This window comes from Macaca thibetana, chromosome X (assembly GCF_024542745.1).
Source record: "Macaca thibetana thibetana isolate TM-01 chromosome X, ASM2454274v1, whole genome shotgun sequence".
In the NCBI taxonomy this organism is placed as follows: domain Eukaryota; kingdom Metazoa; phylum Chordata; class Mammalia; order Primates; family Cercopithecidae; genus Macaca; species Macaca thibetana.
The window spans coordinates 100,781,059-100,803,892 of NC_065598.1; the positions used below are offsets into that span (position 1 = coordinate 100,781,059).

The following is a 22,834-nucleotide window of genomic DNA, read 5'->3' on the forward strand; positions in this document are numbered from 1 at the left end:
ATATTATTGAAGATGATAAAACTGATACTTATAGAAGTAAAGAACTTGCCCAAGGACACATGGGTAGTAAATGATGGAGCTGGGATTTGGACAGGTTTGACTCCAGAGCTCATACACATTATCAGTTTTCTCTACTGTCTTCTCAATTATTATCTATTTTCACTGTTTTTTATAGTAATCTGTATTTGTATATTACAATAAATGAGATATGGTTATTTACATTAATTCTTGCCTATAAAATGTTCTGTGGTTCTGTGTGTTTTTAGTTTCATCAGTGAACATTATTGTCTGGTGATGAGGATAGAATTTTATTAATTAAAGATGGATAACAGAGGGCAATGAAATAGAGATTCTAAGTTCATGAAAAATGATGATTAAGTTAAAGCAAGAATTTTCAGAGAACCAGACTTCTTGTTTTACCAAGTTTAAAATCCTTTGTGATCACTTTTCAGTTTACATATACAGAAGTGCTTAAAAGTTGTTTTCTACCAAAGAATAGAGATTAATTTTGAAGCATATATATCCTTAAATGGCTCTTTTTGTCTGTTTACTGTGACTTCAAAACCTCTAATATATAAGACTCATGATGAATCAATTAGAGAAACATATACATCAGTATATGACAAAGTACTAGAATGAATATAATCAGGTGTCATAAATGTATGGTTATCTTTTCCAAAAACTCATTGCATGACACTACTTCCCTCCATTCACCTTAAAGTTGAAAATGGTCATTTGGGTTGATTCCAAGTCTTTGTTATTGTGAATAGTGCCGCAATAAACATACGTGTGCATGTGTCTTTATAGCAGCATGATTTATAATCCTTTGGGTATATACCCAGTAATGGGATGGCTGGGTCATATGGTACTTCTAGTTCTAGATCCTTGAGGAATCGCCATACTGTTTTCCATAATGGTTGAACTAGTTTATAATCCCACCAACAGTGTAAAAGTGTTCCTATTTCTCCACATCCTCTCCAGCACCTGTTGTTTCCTGACTTTTTAATGATTGCCATTCTAACTGGTGTGAGATGGTATCTCATTGTGGTTTTGATTTGCATTTCTCTGATGGCCAGTGATGATGAGCATTTTTTCATGTGTCTGTTGGCTGCATAAATGTCTTCTTTTGAGAAGTGTCTGTTCATATCCTTTGCCCACTTTTTGATGGGGTTGTTTGTTTTTTTCTTGTAAATTTGTTTGAGTTCTTTGTAGGTTCTAGATATTAGCCCTTTGTCTGATTGACAGACTGGATTAAGAAAATGTGGCACATATACACCATGGAATACTATGCAGCCATAAAAAAGGATGAGTTTGTGTCCTTTGTAGGGACATGGATGCAGCTGGAAACCATCATTCTCAGCAAACTATCGCAAGAACAGAAAACCAAACACTGCATGTTCTCACTCATAGGTGGGAACTGAACAATGAGATCACTTGGACTCGGGAAGGGGAACATCACACACCGGGGCCTATCATGGGGAGGGGAGAGGGAGGGAGGGGGGAGGGATTGCATTGGGAGTTATACCTGATGTAAATGACGAGTTGATGGGTGCTGATGAGGTGATGGGTGCAGCACACCAACATGGCACAAGTATACATATGTAACAAACCTGCATGTTATGCACATGTACCCTAGAACTTAAAGTATAATAATAAAAAAAAAAGTTGAAAATGTTCACAGTAGAACACAAATGAGATCTCATTCCTTCCTAACTACAGTTTTGTTTTGTTTTTGTTTGTTTTTAATAAAAGTGATGTTTTTCAGCCAATATCCTTTTAGCTCTTAGGTATTTATTATTCATTAAACAAATATTTATTGAGTACCTCCTGTGCAGAGGGTACTAAAAAAAGCAAAAGTGAATGATAGGGCTCCAGACTTATAACAAGTCAAAAGGGGAGTTAGGACATGTATACATATCACAATCAAACAAGCATAACTCCCATGTGACTCATCATTAAATTGTATCCTAGAAAACATAGTCTAGCAACTAAACATATTTTTTAAAGTCTGAGGATAGATTTACTGTAGTCTCTTAAAAAATATCAAAGATAAGCCCATGTGTAACTCACAGCAACAAAAATCATCTTTTCACATTACTGTCACTCCTAGTATCTCTTGTATATTTCAGCTGCCCAGAAACCTCTCTCATTGCTCCTCTCATTACCTGCTAAAAAACTCTTCCTGGAATGCATCCCCTACAAGTTTCTTCTCTTTTTGCCCTTTCTCATCCTCTAGCACTGTTTTCCTTTCAGGAAGCTCTTTTTTTTTGCCCTTTCCAATGTAATTTAATTAAACTAGCAGTGCTCCTTGCAATTCTTCAGCTCTTTCTGCCCATTACTCCTATTCTGCACAATAAAATCTCAGGAACTAACCTGCCATACCAAGGATCTTGTAAAAGTTGTTGCATTTAAAAAGACTAATGCAGTGAAAAAGAGAATTATGTTTAGAAGGCAAGAAGAAGGGAAAAGCTGCAAACACTAACTTGATGGCTTTTATTCCATCATACATGAGGGAAAGTGATATGTGCTATAGGAAAGATGAAGTAATAGTACAGTAAGTAGGAAAAATAGCTTTTGTCTTATAGAATCAGGCTTATTTGAGGTGACTCTTGAGGATCTAAACAGGTGGTGATAGTAGAGGTCTTCCCAGGCAGATAAAACAATGTCCCAGGGCAAGGAGGTAGTAAAACATGGGCCATACACAGGGAGAAACAGGGAGGTAAATTTGGTCAGAACCTGGATTTATTGAGGTGTTTTTTTCCTGAGTATGAACCTAACAATACTTGCTTTATGAAGGTTTCAGATGTTTTTGAAACATGGTATTTTAGACATTGACCAATTCTTAGAAAAAAAGCTGAAAGACTCAACTAATGAGCACCTTAACTTGCAGTCAGGTAATAAGGCATGTTTTGCAGATGATGTTTCCACAGAGAAAATGTATATTTAAAGGAGGCAAATTCCCTTCTATGACCTGACCCTCATTAAAGAAAGGCAATGCTGCTGACTAAAGCATTGTTAGTCTTAGCATGTACTCCAACCAGTTTTCTCACAGGTGTTGATAAATTCACATGGAACCATCCCCACTCTCTCACCACAGTGAAGAGTGATTCAGCTTGGTAAGATGGCTCATTAATATTTGTTGGGTATAGTCTGTATCTATAAATATGAGATAGAGAAAAGCTAAGTGAGAGGGGTAATGTATTTTTCCACCTTGGGGCCTTGATCACATTCAAGCAAGACCCAAGCCAATACTAATCTACACACTCGTTTCCAGACCAGATCTCGCTCTTCAACACTAAGGCAATATACACGTACCTGAGTATAGAGATATAGTATATACACTTTTAATTTTTTAGTCCTGTTACCCTGATCCCCTGTCAGTGCCTTCCCTTTACTTCCTACAAGGAAAGTGGCTTGACCATGTTTCATATTTACATTATTCTCTTTTACTCTTGAGCAAGAGATCTCTCTCTCCTCCTTTTAAGCTCAGTCTAAAGATTGCCACTTAAGCACCATGCACACTGTCCACACACAGAGGAGGCTTTCCATACATGCTGATTATTGACTTACTGGCTGAAACCCTCAGATCAGTAGGGTCTGGAAGTTTTAAATTTGCTCACATGAATCATTTTTAGTATATTGTTTTACCAATAGAAATAGATGACAGGAAGGCAATTTTGCGAGGTAACAGTCCAAATAATAATATTGAGAATGCCAGTATTTTACAGCAGGGTACAAAGTCACAGAAAATTCTGATTTTTAAGCATTTAGGGAAGTTTCTATATTAGGTAATGTCACTATATACACACTCTGCTCAACTTTTGACTTTGATTCCACATGACATGAAACAAAGATAAAATTTCACTGCTGTTTCTAAATAAAATATAGTTTAATTTTACTTTCCATTATTTTAGAGACAGGTATAGCCAAGTTTGACTTACTGGCACATGGATGGGTGATCAGAAAAAAAGAGGTCAATGAAAGCTTCCCTGGTTTTTGCCTTTTACCACTTTGCTTGTTGTTATCTCAAATGGCAAGCCCAGAGAGGACCATTATAGCTTTTCTAGAGGTAAAACTCACTATTTTTGACCAAGTCATTGGTCCCCATGAAATATCCATCCCCTTCTCTCACCCATCAGAGCTGGGCCTTTCTCCTAGCAGCATTGTTTTTAAAGCTGTCTTCCTCTGTAATTGCCCATCTCACTAAGCATGCTTGCCCAAGGGCTCAAAGGTCAGGTGAGATTGCTTCTGCTGGGTTTGTAGAGGATATTCAGTGATGGAAGTAGAAATAAGTTTTATGTATTAAAACCTTTCCTCTGGACTTACAGAGAAAAAAACTTTAATATGCATAACACAGGAAATCATGAAAATGTTAATATCTTTCCATAATCCTACCAAATATAAAACCCAAATCCAAGCAAACTGATTCAATGTTTTGCTGAAAAAAATAGTTATGAAAACAGTTTGTAGGACCAGAGAGATAAGTGTCTGGTCTCCTTCCTGGAATTATTCACCTTCCTTTCTAGTGCCCCCTCCTAGGGTCCCACTGCTCTCCCCTTTGATTTTCTTTCAACCGTGTTTTTTATGCAGCTTGATGATCCTTTCCTCCCTCTCCTCCAGTCTCCACCCCATCCCCGAAGTTATTCCTAAAGGTACCACTGTCCCACCTCCACCCCAATCTTCTGTCCTTACCCTCAGGTGCCTTGTCTAACAGACACAAAGGCAGGAAACTCCTTGGGTTCCTACACAGTGTCTGCTCTCCTTTTCCCTTCTGTTCCAGAGGAAGAAGTGGCCTTTCCAAACCCATCCACCCAGTAAATTAACTTCTTTGTATTGTTTTGTATTTCTGTGAACATTGCATTATTTTACTTTCACAAAGCACAAGAATATAAAGAAGTAAAGGCCCTCTATCTCATGCCCCCTACTCTACCTCACTCCACCCTATGCTCTAATGTCCCACTGCCTACCATCATTTGACCCCTGAGCCTACCCTCCCTAGGTAACTCGTAACGATTTTGCCCTCTAGTGGACATCTGGCAATATCTGGAGAGATTTTTCGTTGTCACAATTTGGGTGGGGTGGGAAGATGGGCACTACTGGATCCAGTTAGTTGAGGCTAGGGATTTTGCTAAACAACCTATAATGCACAGGATAGCCCCCAGAAATAAAAAAGCATATGGCCCCAAATGTCAAGAGTGCCAATGTTGGGAAACCCTGCCCTAGAAGGATATAAACAAGCCCAAGAACATTTTTGACAAGTAAAAACTCTTTAATAACTAGTTAGGGAACTGGCCCCAAATCCTGAATGACTGTCATAGATTCAACAGGAAACAACCTAATGTCACATCTCACTGCTGCAGAGATATCCCAGGGCCATGAGAGTTTCTTAGTCACTAGGTCCACAGGCCCCAGGTGATGTCCAAGTCTCCTCCATTTGTGTCTCAGTCTGGTTCAGGTCTAACTCCTCTCCATCCTTCCACCTGTGAGCTAAAACGTACATGTACCCCTGATCAACACAGCTTACAGTCATCAAAGGGATAGAAGGAGACCAACCTGCCACCCACCTTTTGAACCCACCCACTCTTATCCTCCCCCATCTTACCCCTCCCTCTGAAAGTTGATTTCCCACTGGGATATATTTCTGTTATGTTTTACATTTCTAAATTCACTAAGAGCTTTGTAGCTAGAGTTCCTTCCTACATTTGTCATGGTGGTGGATTGGAAGATAAATTACCTCAGGATGATGGCACCATGCTTTCGCCCATGGTCTAAACCAGGAAACCCTCTGAGTGCTATCAGTTGCTGACTCACCTCCTTGGCAGTGGCAGGAGTTCTCTGTTCAAATCTGACTGTCCCTGGTTCTGCTCACTGGGGATTGAGGAGGATTCTCCTGTCATGAGGGCTGTAGAGTCATAGCAGTCCTTGCCTGGAGCTGGTGCTGGCATTCTCTGTATGTAGCCCTGAAGTATTCCCTCAGGAGTAGCAAAGCACTGCCATGTCGATTTGAGTCAACCATAAACCTGAGGTTAACCCCAGGCCTGTTTTGATTGTTTATCATGATATAACTCACTCAGAACATGAATGAACTTTCTATCCAGTTCATTCCCAGAGACTCCTGGAATGCAGGAATCTCCACTACTCAGCATAACCTGATGCAACTCCCCAGCTGGTTTGAACATATTATTTGATGGTCTCTTATTTGCAACTGTTCTCCTGGTACCAATTTCTGACATAAAAATAATCTGATGGGCCGGGCGCGGTGGCTCACGCCTGTAATCCCAGCACTTTGGGAGACCGAGGCAGGCGGATCACAAGGTCAGGAGATCGAGACCATCCTGGCTAACACAGTGAAACCCCGTCTTTACTAAAAATACAAAAAAAAATTAGCCGGGCGTAGTGGTGGGCGCTTGTAGTCCCAGCTACTCGGGAGGCTGAGGCAGGAGAATGGCGTGAACCCGGGAGACGGAGCTTGCAGTGAGCCGAGATAGCGCCACTGCACTCCAGCCTGGGCGGCAGAGCGAGACTCCATCTCAAATAATAATAATAATAATAATCATCATCATCATCATCATCATCATCTGATGGGGCGGTGCCAAGATGACTGAATAGGAACAGCTCTGGTCTATAGCTTCCAGAGAGAACAATGAAGAAGGCAGGTGATTTCTGCATTTCTAACTGAGGTACCCAGTTCATCTCAATGGGACTGGTTAGGCAGTGCGTCCAACCCATGGAGGGCGAGCAGAAGCAGGGTGAGGCATCACCTCACCCAGGAAGTGCAAGAAGCCAGGGATCTCACTCCCCAAGCCAAGGGAAGCTGTGAGGGACAGTGCTACCCAGCTGGGTTACTCTGCTTTTCCCACGGTTTTTGTAATCTGCAGATTAGGAGATTTCCCTTGTGTGCCTACACCACCAGGGCCCTGGGTTTCGAGCACAAATCTGGGCAGCTGTTTGGGCAGACACTGAGCTAGCTGCAGGAGTATTTTTTCAAACCCCAGTGGCACCTGGAACCCAAGCAAGACAGAACCGCTCACTCCCCTGGAAAAGGGGCTGAAGCCAGGAGCCAAGTGGTCTCGCTCAGCAGGTCCCACTCCCACGGAGCCCAGCAAGCTAAGAACCACTGGCTTGAGATTCTCACTGCCAGCACAGCAGTCTGAAGTCAACCTGGGATGGTCAAGTTTGGTTGGGGGAGGGGTGTCTGCCATTACTGAGGCATTAGTAGGCAGTTTCCCCCTGACAGTGCTAAAGAGGCTGGGATGTATGGACTGGGCTAATTCACCACAGTGTGGCAAAGCGGCTGTGGACAGGTTGCTCCTCTAGATTCCTCCTCACTGGGCAGGGCATCTCTGAAGGAAAAGTAAAAGCCCCTGTCAGGGACTTGCAGATAAAACCCCCATCTCCCTGGGACAGAGCACCTGGAGGAAAGGGTGGCTGTGAGTACAGCTTCAGCAGACTTAATCGTTCCTGCCTGCTGGATCTGAAGAGAGCAAATGATCCTGACAAGAGGGACTCTCCCAGCACAGCACACTAGCTCTGCTAAGGAACAGACTGCCTCTTCAAGTGAGTCCTGGACCCCCATGCCTTCTGAATGGGAGAAACCTCCTAACAAGGGTTGACAGACAGGTCATACAGGAGAGCTCCAGCTGGCATCAGGCTGGTACCCTTCTGGGATGAAACCTCCAGAGGAAGGAGCAGGCAGCAATTTTTGCTGTTCTGCAGCCTCCACTGGTGATACCCAGGTGAAAAGGGTCTGGAGTGGACCTCCAGCAAACTGCAGCAGACCTACAGAAGAGGGACCTGACTGTTAGAAGAAAAACAAACGAACAGAAACCAACAACATCAACATCAGCATCAAGGAGCCCCACACAAACACCCCATCCAAAGGTTATAAACCCCCAAAATTAAACATGGATAAATCCATGGAGATGAGGAAAAATCAGCGCAAAAACGCTGAAAATTCCAAAAGCCAGAATGCCTCTTCTCAAAGTGATTGCAACTCCTCTCCAGCAAGGGCTCAAAACTGGATGGACAATGAGATTGACAAATTGACAGAAGTAGGGTTCACAAGGTGGGTAATAACAAACTCCTCTGAGCAAAAGGAGCATGTTCTAACCCAATGCAAAGAAGCTAAGAACCTGATAAATGTTACAGAAACTGTTAACTAGAATAACCAGTTTAGAGAGGAACATAAATGACCTGATGGAGCTGAAAAACACAGCACAAGAACTTTGTGAAGCATACACAAGTATCAATAGCCAAATCAATCAAGCAGAAGAAAGGATATGAGAGATTGAAGATCAACTTACTGAAATAAGGCATGGAGACAAGATTAGAGAAAAAAGAATGAAAAGGAACTAACAAACCCTCCAACAAATATGGGACTATGTGAAAAGACCAAACTTACGATTGAGATTGATTGGTGTATCTGAAAGTGACGGGGAGAATGGAACCAAGTTGGAAAACACACTTCAGGACATTATCCAGGAGAACCTCCCCAACCTAGCAAGACAGGCCAACATTCAAATTCAGGAAATACAGAGAACACCACTAAGATGCTCTTCGAGAAGAGCAACCACAAGACACATAATTTTCAGATTCTCCAAGGATGAAACGGAAAAAAATGGTAAGGGCAGCCAGAGAGAAAGGTCAGGTTACCTACAAAGGAAAGCCCATCAGACTAACAGCAGATCTCTTTGCAGAAACCCTACAAGCCAGAAGAGAGTGAGGGCCAATATTCAACATTCTTAAAGAAAATAATTTTCAACCCAGAATTTCATATCCAGCCAAGTTAAGATTCATAAGCGAAGGAGAAATAAAATTCTTTATAGACAAGCAAGTGCTGAGGGATTTTGTCAACACCAGGCCCTGCCTTGCAAGAGATCCTGAAGGAAGTACTAAATATGGAAAGGAAAAACTGGTATCAGCCACTGCAAAAACACACCAAAATATAAAGACCAATGACACTATGAAGAAACTGCACCAACTGATGTGCAAAATAACCAGACAACATCATCATGACAGGATCAAATTCGCACATAACAATACTAAACTTAAATGTAAATGGGCTAAATGCCCCAATTAAAAGACATAGACTGGCAAACTAGATAGAGTCAAGACCCATCGGTATGCTGTATTCAGGAGACCCATCTCATGTGCAAAGACACACATAGGCTCCAAATAAAGGGATGGAGGAATATTTACCAAGCAAATGGAAAACAAAAAGAAGCAAGGGTTGCCATCCTAGTCTCTGATAAAATAGAGTTTAAACTAACAAAGATAAAAGAAAGACAAAGAAGGGCATTACATAATGGTAAAGGGATCAATGCAACAAGAAGAGCTAACTATCCTAAATATATATGCACCCAATACAGGAGCACACAGATTCATGAAACAAGTTCTTAAAGACCTACAAAGAGACTTAGACTTCCACACAGTAATAGTGGGAGACATTAACACCCCACTGTCAATATTAGACAGATCAGTAAGACAGAAAATTAACAAAGATATTCAGGAATTGAACTCAGCTCTGAACCAAGTGGACCTAATAGACATCTACAGAACTGTCCACCCCAAATCAGCAGAATATACATTCTTCTCAGTGCCACATAGCACCTATTTTAAAGCTGACCACATAATTAGTAGTAAAACACTCCTTAGCAAATGCAAAAGAATGGAAATCATAACAGTCTCTTGGACCACAGTGCAATCAAATTAGAACTCAGGGTTAAGAAACTCACTCAAAACCGCACAACTACATGGAAATTGAACAACCTGCTCCTGAATGACTACTGGGTAAATAACGAAATTAAGGCAGAAATGAAGAAGTTCTTTGAAACCAATGAGAACAAAGATACAATGTACCAGAATCTCTGGGACACAGCTGAAACATTGTTAAGAGGGAAATTTGTAGCACTAAATACTCACAACAGAAAGCTGGAAAGATCTCAGATTGACACACTAACATCACAATTAAAAGAACTAGAGAAGCAAGAGCAAACAAATTCAAAAGCTAGCAGAAGACAAGAAATAACTAAGATCAGAGCAGAACTGAAGGAGATAGAGACACGAAAAACCCTTCAAAAAATCAATGAATCCAGGAGCTGGTTTTTTGAAAAGATTAACAAAACAGATGGACCACTAGCTGGACTAATAAAGAAGAAAAGAGAAGAATCAAGAAGACATAATAAAAAATGATAAAGGGGATATTACCACTGAAATCACAGAAATGCAAACTACCATCAGAGAATACTATAAACACCTCTACACAAATAAACTAGAAAATCTAGAAGAAATGGATAAATTCCTGGACACTTACAGTCTCCCAAGACTAAACCAGGAAGAAGTCGAATCCCTAAATAGACCAATAACAAGTTCTGAAATTGAGGCAGTAATTAATAGTCTACCAACCAAAAAAAGCCTAGGACCAGGTGGATTCACACCTAATTCTACCAGAGGTACAAAGAGGAGCTGGTACCATTTCTTCTGCAACTATTCCAATGAATAGAAAAAGAGGGAATCCCCCCTAACTCATTTTGTGAGGCCAGCATCATCCTGATACCAAAACCTGGCAGAGACACAACAAAAAGAGAAAATTTCAGGCCAATATCCCTGAAGAACATCGATGTGAAAATCCTCAACAAAATACTGGCAAACCAAATCCAGCAGCACATCAAAAAGCTTATGAACCACGATCAAATCGGCTTTATCCCTGGGATGCAAGCCTGGTTCAACATATGCAAATCAATAAATGTAATCCATCACATAAACAGAACTAATGACAAAAACCACATAATTATCTTAATATATGCAGAAGAGGCCTTCAATAAAATTCAACACCCCTTCATGATAAAAACTCTCAATAAACTAAGTGGTGATGGAACATATCTCAAAATAGTAAGAGCTATTTATGACAAACCCATAACCAATATCATACTGAATGGGCAAAAGCTGGAAGCATTCCCTTTGAAAACTCGCATAAGACAAGGATGCCCTTTCACCACTCCTATTCAACATAGTGTTGGAAGTTGTGGCCAGGACAATCAGGCAAGAGAAAGAAATAAAGGGCATTCTAATAGAAAGAGAGGAAGTCAAATTGTCTCTGCAGACGACATGATTGTACATTTAGAAAACCTCATCGTCTCAGCCCCAAAACTCCTTAAGCTGATAAGCAACTTCAGCAAAGTCTCAGGATACAAAACAACGTGGAAAAATCACAAGCATTCCTATATACCAACAATAGTCAAGCAGAGAGCCAAATCATGAGTGAAATCCCATTCACAATTACTACAAAGAGAATAAAATACCTAGGTATACAACGTGCAAGGGGCATCTTCAAGGAGATCTACAAACCACTGCTCAAGAAAATAAGAGAGTACACAAATGGAAAAACATTCTGTGCTCATGGATAGGAAGAATCAATATCATGAAAGTGGCCATACTGCCCAAAGTAATTTATAGATTCAGTGCTATTCCCATCAAGCTACCAGTTACTTTCTTCACTGAATTAGAAAAAAAAAAAAAAAAAAAAACTACCTTAAATTTCATATGGAACCAAAAAAAGAGGGTGTATAGCCAAGACAATCCTAAGCAAAAAGAACAAAACTGGAGGCATCACACTACCTGACTTCAAACTATGCTACAAGGCTACAGTAACAAAAACAGCGTGGTACTGCTACCAAAACAGATATATAAACCAGTAGAATGGAACAGAGACCTCAGAAATAACAGCACACATCTACAACCATCTAATCTTTGACAAACCTCACAAAAACAAGCAATGGAGAAAGAATTTCCTATTTAATAAATGGTGCTGGGAAAACTGGATAGCCATATGCACAAAGCTGAAACTAGTTCCCTTCCTTACACCTTATACAAAAATTAACTCAAGATAGATTGAAGACTTAAACGTAAAACCTAAAACCATAAAAAACCCTAGAAGAAAACCTAGGCAATACCATTCAGGACATAGGAATGGGCAAAGACTTCATGACTATAAACACCAAAAGCAATTGCAACAAAAGCCAAAACTGACAAATGGGATCTAATCAAACTAAAGAGCTTCTGTACAGCGAAGAAAATATCATCTGAGAGAACAGGCAACCTACAGAATAGGAGAAAATTTTTGCAAGCTACCCATTTGACAAAGGTCTAATATAGAATCTATAAGGAACTTAAACAAATTTACATGAAAAAAAAACCCATCAGTAAGTGAGCGAAGGATATGAACAGACACTTCTCAAGAGAAGACATTTATGCAACCAACAAACATATGAAAAAAAGCTCATCATCACTGGTCATTAGAGAAATGCAAATCAAAACCACAATGAAATACCATCTCATGCCAGTTAGAATGGCTATTATTAAAAAGTCAGGAAACAACAGATGCTGGAGAGGATGTGGAGAAATAGGAACGCTTTTACTCTGTTGGTGGGAGTGTAAATTAGTTCAACCATTGTGGAAGACAGTGTGGCAATTCCTCAAGGATCTAGAACCAGAAATACCATTTGACCTAGCAATCCCATTACTGCATGTATACCCAAAGGATTATAAATCATTCTACTATAAAGACACATGCACACATATGTTTACTGCAGCACTATTTACAATAGCAAAGACTTGGAACCAACCCAAATGCCCATCAATGATACACTGGATAAAGAAAATGTGGCACATATACACCATGGAGTACTATGCAGTCATAAAAAGAATGAGTTTATATTCTTTGCAGGGACATAGATGAAGCTGGAAGCCATCATTCTCAGCAAACTAACAAAGGAACAGAAAACCAAACACTGCATATTCTCACTCATAAGTGTGAGCTGAACAATGAAAACACATGGACACAGGGAGGAGGGCATCACACACTGGGGCCTGTCAGGGGATGGGGTGTGAGGAGAGGGAGAGCATTAGGACAAATACCTAACACATGCAGAGCTTAAAACCTAGATGACGGGTTGGTAAGTGCAGCAAACCACCATGGCACATGTATACTATGTAACAAACCTGCACGATCTGCACATGTATCCCAGAACTTAAAGTTAAAAAAAAAATCTGTTTGTCCACCCACTCAAGTTAACTAAAGAAAAGAGGATCTGTATAAAGGGAATTTTCATGTAGCACAACTGTAGGAAGTGAAAAGTGGTTGTGCTGCTGCTGTCTCCATCTCTCTGGAGTCACAGGATGATTCCTCTGTGCCTGTCTGCTCCCTAGAACCACGTACCAGTGACTCCCAAAGACACTTGCCTCCGGAAAGCACCCAGTTCTATTCCCCCACAGCCAGGGTCAGGCCTCTGCAGTGGCCTCAGCATCCATGGCTCTGGTCCTGGCCCCAACTCCAAGTGACCCACTGCTTCATTGCCCAACATCATGGAATCGGCCTCTCTGTTCGATTCAGTGTCTAGCATGAAAATCCATTTGGTTCTGGATGGGTCAAATATCCACTCCTGCTCCAATCATCTAAGGCCTAGATGCGAGTAGAGGGTGGGGTGTTATATACATGGTTGCCTCTTTTACCAGGCACTAGGGCAAAGAGAGAGAGAGAGAGCGCGAGAGAGACAGACAGACAGACACACACATACACACAAATAAAAGCTGCAGCACTTCTAGGGTATTGAGTGCTAATGCTCTGGAATACAAAGGAGGTCACCAAAACATGTCAGTCTCTCTGTGTCTCTCTCGCCCCACCCCAATGTATACCTCCCCTGCCCACCACTCCACTTCTACACCTCTTTCACAACCCCTACTTTCCTCCCCCTCCTCCAGTCAACACCCCTATCACTGAAGTTGTTCCTAAAGGTACCACTGTCTCACCTCCTTCCCCCACTCTTCCCAGCCTTCTTCCCCTACCACCCTGGCCCTTGCCACCTCAAGCCTTCCCTCTGAAAATTAATTCGCCATTGAGATATGCATGCTTCAGTTCTATTTTGCATTTCTGCACTCAATGAGGTTTTTGCAGCCAGATTCCCCTCCCACAGTCGAAGCAAGTATCCCTCCGTGAAAAATTCACAGCGTTACACCAAGGGCAGTCCCAGTCCCCTGGCCTGCGATATACTGGAGGTCTTCTTTGCTGATGAGGTTCGGAGTATCTCCTGTCTCTTGGGTGCTCTTGAGGGTCTACTCTTTGGGGCCCCCCATCAGACCACAGGCTAGTATCAAAGGCCCCCCAGTCGGAAGGCAGCTGAGTCGGAACTGGTGCTGTGACTGTTGCTTGTGGAGGGGATATAGTGGGTATGCCTGAGAAGGAGGAAAAAGGGCTTGAGTATGAGTATGTGAATGAGGCAGGGAGCTGGACAGGAAGAGGTTCTGGTGAGGCTCTGGACCAGGGGTTCATGGTTCCAGAGAAATAAGACGTGGCTGTTTCTACCGACCTGAGATCTTCCTCCTTCTGCCCCCAATAGGTGTAATTTTCCTGATCAGCATCTCCGAGGAGCTGCAGGAGGATTCTCTCCAGCTCCTCTGTGGGCTCCATGGAGGCAGCCCCGGCCTCCACGTGGGGGAACTCTGCCTCCGTGGGGGCAGCCCCAGCCTCCACGGGGGGAGCCTCGGCCTCCACGGGAGCAGCCATGGCCTCCACCGGGGGAGACCCAGCCTCCATGGGGGGAGCCATGGCCTCCACAGGGGCAGCGACAGCCTCCACATCCCTCTGCTCTTCTTCTGCTCCTTTTCCTCCAGCAGCACCAGCAGCAGCCACCGCTGCCTCTTCTTCCTCCTCACCTGCTCCTTCTGTGCAAACCCCTCCGGCAGTGGCCAGGCCTGGCCCCCCTGCCCCCTGCTCCCACTCATGGGGAGACGCCAGCTCCTGGAGAGAAGTGGGCAGGGCTGAGGTGTGTTCTGGGGGCAAGGCGGGAGCACTGAGCAGGGTAGGACAGAGCTACCAGGTGGGAAGGGCGGGGCAAGGCGAAGCCATGGAGCAGGGTGGAGAGGGGTGGGAATGGGGCGGGGCAGTGGTACTGGGCAGCGACCAGTTGAGGGATCTTACTGCATGGAGGAGCTTCCAACTCACCTTGTCTCGCTCTTTCTGCACCTCCACGAAGCTGGTCTGGGACATTCTTAGCCGGGAGGCCGCCTCCTTGCGTTCTGTCTCCTGCTGTGCCTTGAGCTCCTTCAGGTCTGACGCCAAGGCCTGTGCAGCTGATTTGTGCAGTTTGGCGAAGCCGTGCAGCCACCGCACCCTGTGCCTCTGTAGCTGTGCCTGCCTGCGGGCAAAGCGCACGCCCAAGGCCAGGCTGCCCCAGGTGCAGGCCTCTTTGACCTCACTGGGCACCTCGCTGTCCTCCAGGATGGCCCTCAGCTTGTCTTCCACCTCCTCCCAGGATAAAGATATATTCTCAAGATAGAACTCGGGGCCTTTTGTGTGCCTGGCCATTTTCTCGTTGATGAAGGCCACCACGTTGCTGTGCCGGAACCCACTACTGGGGTCCTCAGGTCTCAAGGCCATGATCGCCTAGGGGTTTAACGGTTTCACTAGCCCAGTGTGGATGGAGCAGCCAGTAGGTTCCTTTCCTCCCCCTTAGCCCCTCCCCTCATCCGTCTTCTCCCACCCTCTTGCCCCCGCCCTCCCGGCTCTGACAAGAGCATCGTAATGACTGTCTAACAGGCTTGTCCTACTCTAGGACTACTCCCACCAGGCCTCACCTCTTCAGCCAGAGCCAGAGGAAGTACAGGCCAACCCCGCTGTCTTAACACGCCCGAAGAGAGAGGAGGATCTCTCTCCCTCCTAAGGCTCCGGGGAAAGGAAGACTCAGAGCCAACGTTGGCTTTTACTCTGGGACTGTTCCAATTTTCAGAGACACCAGGGGTGGAAGGGAGTGAGTGAGGAAGGCCCCTGCCACTCCATTGGGATGTAAGGGAACCTGCCACATGGTTGGGAGCCCTTAAAGGTCGGAAGAAACAGGAGTGGTCAGAAAAGACTTAGAACCAAGAAAAGTAAGCCCTTATAATCAAGGCAAAAAAGTCCCACTTCTCCCTCCCTCTCCACAGTGGTTTGTCCCACGCCGACGGCTAGTAGGGACCCTCCTCGAGGTTGAAGGGGAATAATAGGTGTGTTCTAGAACATGAAAAAGCCCCCCAACCCATGAAAATTCTGTAGCTCCTTTTCCAGACTCCTAAATCCTAGTAAACAGGTTAGTGACCTTTTTCTGAAACGGGCAAGATAGCAGAAATTTGAGGCTCTGTGGGCAAAAGATTATCCCAACTACTTGTAGCACAAAAGCAGCCATAAATAATACCTGAAGAAATGACCATGGCCATGTTCTAATAAAATTTCATATATAAAACCAGGCAGTTGGCATGATTTGGCCTGTAGGTGTCAAACTCCCAACCTAGATTCGCATTTCATACATGTCCTACAGACACACACAATCAAAATGTTCATGATATAACTCCCCCTTTTCCCTGTTAAAAGAGAAACGTTAGACAAAGTTAACAGTTTGTTTAAACACAAAAGAAAAACAAAAACAAAAACAAAAAACGAGTCATGAATTTGTCAGTACTCAGAACCAGAAGAGTTTCAGAGAGCTATTCCCAGCAGCATGAGAAGTGAGTTTTTATAGGCTAAATTTGGACACAAAGGAGAAAAATCACCTGATTGGTTACAGCCAGGCATTTGCCTTATTTGGACACGGTCCCATCACTTGACTGCCTGTAATTAGCTGGAGCCTGGCTAGTTGTGTTTGGTTGAAATTAGGCTGTCTTTTATACAGCTTATGTTAAGTTTCAGTCTGTTTAAATGCTAAGTTAGGTTGCAGTTTGTTAGATAGGAACTCAAAGTATGGAAACAGCTTCAAACTAATGGCCTCTTGCTTATTTTAATATATGCAGGAGATGATTCCCCTCCTAAATTCCTATGTTGCCCAATACAGAAACCTCAAAATCAAATTTTTAAGTCACCTACTCTTCATACCTACCCTTAAAAATAAGTCAAGTAAGAGACCAAATCTTGTTGCTGTGACCTCAGAAACTTCTAAGACATCCATGCCCACTTAGGGAATGTCCATGTTACTTCCCAAATAATCTTCCTGTCTTTAATTTCTTTATAATCCCTAATGACTTCCTAATCTTTCCTATGATCATGCTTCTCTTAAGCTTAAAAACATTTGATGGCTCCTTGTGACACACTCCTTGTCCTGACATTAGAATCTCACCCCAGGATACCATTCTAATTTAACTCTCTCAACTCTGTTATCTACCATCATTTATGTACCTAAGGGACTAAGCCATACAGGGATACACTGATTTGGGGGTTTTAAGTTATTTTCCCTTCTGAAAAAATCAGAGCATTCATTTTTTATTATATGGGCATTATGTTCTATTCTATGAACTACATTTAAAAAGACAATATTTCTTCTCTAAGGGTCTTTTGTCAGATAATTAGAGAGGAAAAAGACAATAAATCAGGCATTAAAATATTACCTAAGATGGTAGTTAAACTCCAGAGGCATAAAGTCCCACCATTTAAATGCTGTTTTTTGATGATGTCTTGTGATTTCTTTCCTTCTCAGCTTGTATATTGTTTTTTATCAGCCGTCAGTGGAAAGGAATCGTGTTTTGGCTTTTTCTAGAGTGACTTCTATAGAAAGAGCATCCAGAAGATAACGTAGCAAAGAGAATGGTGAGGAAAGGGGGAGAGAGACTGGAGTCAGGAAGGCCCATTAGGGAGATGCTAAAGCAATTCAAGAAGTAAACTAAAGCAGTGGAAATAGGGACGGAAAGAAGAGTGTAGAGAGCCAGTTAGTAGATAGAATGCATAGGGATATCAGAGACAAGGATGAGGGAATGCTGAGGATAATGCCCAGGTATCTGGTATAGGGTTCTAAGTAGATAGCCCTGTTATTGACTTAGATGGAGAATGAAGAATAATTTTGGGGGGATGAGTTCACCTTTAGACATATTGACATTTAAATACCTGTTGGGACCATGTGCAGTGCTCACGCCTGTAATCCCAGCACTTTGGGAGGCCGAGGTGGGCGGATCACTTGAGGTCAGGAGTTGGAGACCAGCCTAGCAAACATGACAAAATCCTGTCTCTACTAAAAATACAAAAATTAGCTGGGCATGATGGCGCACGCCTGTAGTCCCAGCTACTGAGGCAGAAGAACTGCTTGTACCTGGGAGGCGGAGGTTGCAGTGAGCCAAGATCATGCCACTGCACTCCAGCCTGGGCAACAAAGCAAGACTCAGTCTCAAACAAACAAACAAACAAACAAACAAAAACCTGTTGGGCATCCTGGTGGAGATACTCAGTAGGCAGTTTGATATATGAGTCTAGAACTTAGGAGAGACATCAGAGCTGCAGATGTAGTATTGAAAGGTGAAAGCTGTATTTACAGCAGTGGTTGAAATAAGGGACAGAATATGGAGCAAGAAGAGTAGAGGGCTGAGGACAGAACCCTGGCCTGACTTCATGGATCTCCTCCTTTCTACAGCTGTGTGCTACCATTGCTGATTTTGTAGTAGTCCCCCTTACTCCTTTGTGTTCTTGTCTACTAACTTCAGAACATCTTTTCCTTATCTCTTTTATTCCCTCTATAATACTTTAAACATGAACTTCAGTTTGTGATTAGTTGTCTGTTTATGCTGCCATTCTTCCATTTCTGCTTATAAATACTTAGGAAATTAAAAGTAAATTGTTTCTTTTAGCAGCCTGGAGGAGGGAGAAAGTGAAGAAAGAGAAACCTTCAATAGTGCAGTCAAAACAGGATTAGGGCTTTAACTGTGGCAGGACCTCGATGAGATGTCAGATGAGGAGAGATTTTTGACATACAGTTAGCATGACTTGTTAACTAATTGTAGTAATATATGAGAAATAAATATGGGTGTTGGAGTAGAAAATGATTTTGAGGCATTTGACTTGAGAAACTAGGTTTTGTGACAAGTGATGCCTCAAACCATAATAGATATGAGGAAAAACAGACTATAGAGAGGAGATAAATTCAGTTTTAGATTGACAAATGCCTTCGTGATAGTTATATTGAATTATAGTTGAATGGCTGTACTGGGCTGGAAGTTAGGTGAGAGGACAAAACTAGAGATATGTGTTATAAATTTGGGCATTTTCAGTGCTCAGTTTTTGGCTTAAGACCTTGTGCTTCAATAAAATTGCTGGAGATGAAGGTTGGAAGGAGAGAATAAGCACGACAAAAAAAACAAACAAAACAAAAACAAAAACAAACAAAAAAAAAAACAGAGGAAGGAATCCCTAGGTCTTGGAAAGGGTAGCAAATACCTTTAGGGATAGGATAAGGAAGAACAAGCAGTAGGAGTAGTCAGAGTAGACAATCAAAAAAGGGAGATATTTTAGACCTAAGGAGAGATTTGGAAGGTAAAAAGAGTGTTACTAGTTTCATATAATGCACAGAGGTTACATAGGATAAGGGTGAACAAGAGGTCATTAGATTTAGCTAATAAGATAGCCTTAGTGATTCAAGTGATGAGAGTCAATGGAAAGGTGAGGCAGGTGCCAGATGATAAGGGATCATAGAATGAAATTAGAGGAACAAGTAGAAATTTTGAATACTGACTAGTCTTTCAAGATCTCTGACACAGTAGAGAATTCTACCACCAGGAGTCAGAAAATAGATCGTGGAAGCATAGGATATGACAGCTTATTTGGTGAGACAACTAAGTTATACAATTTTCAACACAAAGACAGGGAAAATAATCTGGTATTTACTGTATAAAGAAAGAGGTAATCATATGTAAAGAAAACTCTGTGTTTTGAAGAGTTTGCATTGTGACCCAGGAAATGAGGCCAAACCTTTGTGAATTCTATGATAATAACTATGAAATAACATATTGACAGATGCAAAAATATCAGTGTAATCTGGTATTTATAGTTAAAGAGTGAGGAAGTGAGAAATAGTTATTAAAGTCAGTGAAATTGGTTGGGGAAGGATTTCTGGAAGAGAGTTATGTTCTTGGTCTTAGTAGAAACATTGGAGTTCTCCAAAGATTTATGAAGACCTTTCTGGTTGTAGTATGATGTGTCTCAGATTACCATTCTTAAAATTGTCTTCATCCAAACAAGAAAGCAGGAATCACTCATACTATGATGTGGAAAATGGTGGTGTCAGGGAACCTTTCAAATTTACCTTCGTTATTACCTTACCTTTATCCACATCCTCAATCATTGGCAGTCAGATTTTGAACAAGCTGCCTGTACCATTAGGTGGCATATTACAATTGCCTTTCCCTTAGGAATGGTGACATGAGCTCACCACTAGAATAATCTACAAATCCTAGCTATATATAAATGGATTGTTACATATATATGTACTGTATACTTTTTTCCTTGAGTAGGTTTCTAACTTTAATGCAGTTTCCAAATAAATTATAGTTTGCTTTGAATTCAAGGTGAAGAATATTTTGATGACAAAAATTTTATTTTGAGTGAGTAGTTTTTAAAATACACATAATGTTTACTATAACCTTGTCCACGAGCTACTTTTTTAAAAAAACAATAACAACAAGAAGAAAACAAAACATCTTTGATTCACTTTATGGGTTGGGTTGGGAATCAGTAGATAGTGTGATAATAGTGGTGATGATGTTAAAGGAAATTAATTTTTATTGAGCACTTAGTATATGCCAGGCACTGTGCTATGAGCTTTAAATGAACTATCTCATTGGTAGGAGAGAATTCTCCATGGGGTTCTTGCATTATTATTTTTTTCTTTTTTTGTGACAGAGTCTCCTCTGTCACCCAGACTGGAGTGCAATGGCACGATCTCAGCTCACTGCAACCTCCGCGTCTCAGGTTCAAGTGATTCTCCCATCTCAGCCTACCAAGTAGCTGGGATTACAGGCACCCACCATCATACCCAGCTAATTTTTGTAGAGATAGGATTTCACCATGTTAGCCAGCCTGGTCTTGAACTCCTGACCTCAGGTGATCTGCCTGCCTCAGCCTCCCAAAGTGTTGGGATTACAGGCGTGAACCACCGTGCCTGGCCAAAGAATAGCCTTAGAAGACAGAAATAGTGTCTATCACTAGAGCAAAAGGCAGGTTTGCTTATAGCCTTGGAAAATACAGTTAGTATCTGCCTCTGGAACAAAGGGCAGACATGCTTATGGCCCATTATAAGAAATTTGTGTTTCTTAAGCTTGGGGTTCTTTTGTAATACAACACACTACTTCTACAAGTGTCACCTGATCCTCTTTGTATTATCCTATGGGAATTGAGTTTGCATAAGCAACACAAATACTGATACTTTGGCTACTGTCATTGCTGCAATTAACTGTTTATTATTTCTGACCTAGGATTCTGGTGTCTTCTACCAGTTTCCATGAAACTAGCAGGCTAAATTTTTAGTGCATAAGCAAGGTAAAATCTCAGACCCTTTACCATTATTTCTTTTCTTTTCTTTTTTCTTTTGTTTTTTTTGAGACAGAGTTTCACTCTGTTGCTCAGGCTGGAGTGCAATGGCGTTATCTCAGCTCACTGCAACCTCTGCCTCCCGGGTTCAAGTGATTCTCGTGCCTCAGCCTCCCAAGTAGCTGGGATTACAAGAGCATACTACCATGCCAACTATTTTTTTGTTTTGTATTTTTAGTAGAGACAGAGTTTTGTTATGTTGGCCAGGCTGGTCTCGAACTCCTGTCCACAAGTGATCCACCCGCTTGGCCTCCCAAAGTGCTGGGAATACAGGTGTGAGCCACTGGGCCTGGCCCCCTTTACCATTCTTAACACTTGCACAATAAAACAACCCTCTAAAGATAGCTGCTTTTATTATTCTAATTCCACATATACCAAAAACTGAGATTTAGTCACCCATGCAAAGATTCATAGGTAAGACATCATAGAGCTGGGATTTGAACCCAAGTCTAACTCTAAAAGCTGCATTATCAAGCACTCAAGTCCTTGGATTGACCTTTTATCTGACTGCATCATGAACTATAAGAAAGTTATGCTTAAATAATTCTGGGTTGCAGATTACGAGTGTCATGTCAAAGGCTGAATGTTCATGTCAGCAGGAGATAAGAACAGTTAAAAAATTATGATATGTTTATGCCCCCACAAATCCTTGTTTGTTTAATTACCAGGTTTATACCATATGGAAAAAATGTACATAAACTTAAAACCTATTATATTGACATTTTTACAGGTTAGAGACATCATCTATGAGTGACGGCATTCTTTGTTTTGTTTTGTTTTTTAAACCAACAAAAATCCCTGAGCTCTTTACAACTCTGCAAGCTTAGAAGTAAGATGATTTACTTAAGACTAAAAGTGACAAAAGTGAATTCATTCAATAGATCCTCACTTGTTTCCCCAAACTTCTTCTTATTAGCATAGATATTTTTATCTTTATATTAGGTTTACATCTGCTTTTCAATGTATATAAACAGCATGGCACATAGAAGGTGCCCATTAAATGTCATTTGAATGATTCTAAAGGGTTGTGGGTCTTCAAAGAATGGTAATATTAATACACAGTTCAGGGCTTTGACCATCTTTGGTGTTTTAATGCATTAACATTGCAAGTTTGCAGTTTTATGTAATTATTTCTGCAGTCATCTGAAAGTCCCCTTTCCAATCAAGCTTAAAAGATTTTTCAATAAAACTTTCTTCTTTTTCTTTTTTTAATATTTTCAATTTAAACTTTTTAAAATAAGGTAAAATATACATATGTAATTTACCCTCCTTACCATTTTAAATGTACAGTTCAGCTGTAATAAATACATGATATTCTTTTCCCCCCTTATCCTCCTTTACTAGAAAACTTAATTTTTCTAATGATTTCTGAGAAATAGAACTCATCAAATGGCTTGAAACCTTGTTTGTTTATTCATTTGTTTTCCTTCCTTGAATTTGCTAAAATATCAGTTGCTAGATCTTATT

The 22,834-nt window shown here is 41.6% G+C and overlaps 2 protein-coding genes across 2 annotated transcripts in view; one reads left to right on the plus strand and one right to left on the minus strand.

Annotated features, from left to right (window-relative positions):
• IL1RAPL2 (interleukin 1 receptor accessory protein like 2) overlaps positions 1–22,834 on the plus strand; it is a 604,886-nt gene that overhangs the window by 10,905 nt on the left and 571,147 nt on the right. The gene's annotated exons all lie outside the window — the stretch shown is intronic.
• Positions 13,908–15,730, minus strand: TEX13A (testis expressed 13A). Its single transcript, XM_050776077.1, has 4 exons — positions 15,631–15,730; positions 14,999–15,439; positions 14,600–14,794; positions 13,908–14,536 (listed from the first exon to the last, which is right to left on the minus strand). The coding sequence occupies exons 2-4, from the start codon at positions 15,431–15,433 to the stop codon at positions 13,934–13,936; spliced, it is 1,233 nt and encodes a 410-aa protein (XP_050632034.1). The 5' UTR covers positions 15,434–15,439; positions 15,631–15,730; the 3' UTR covers positions 13,908–13,933.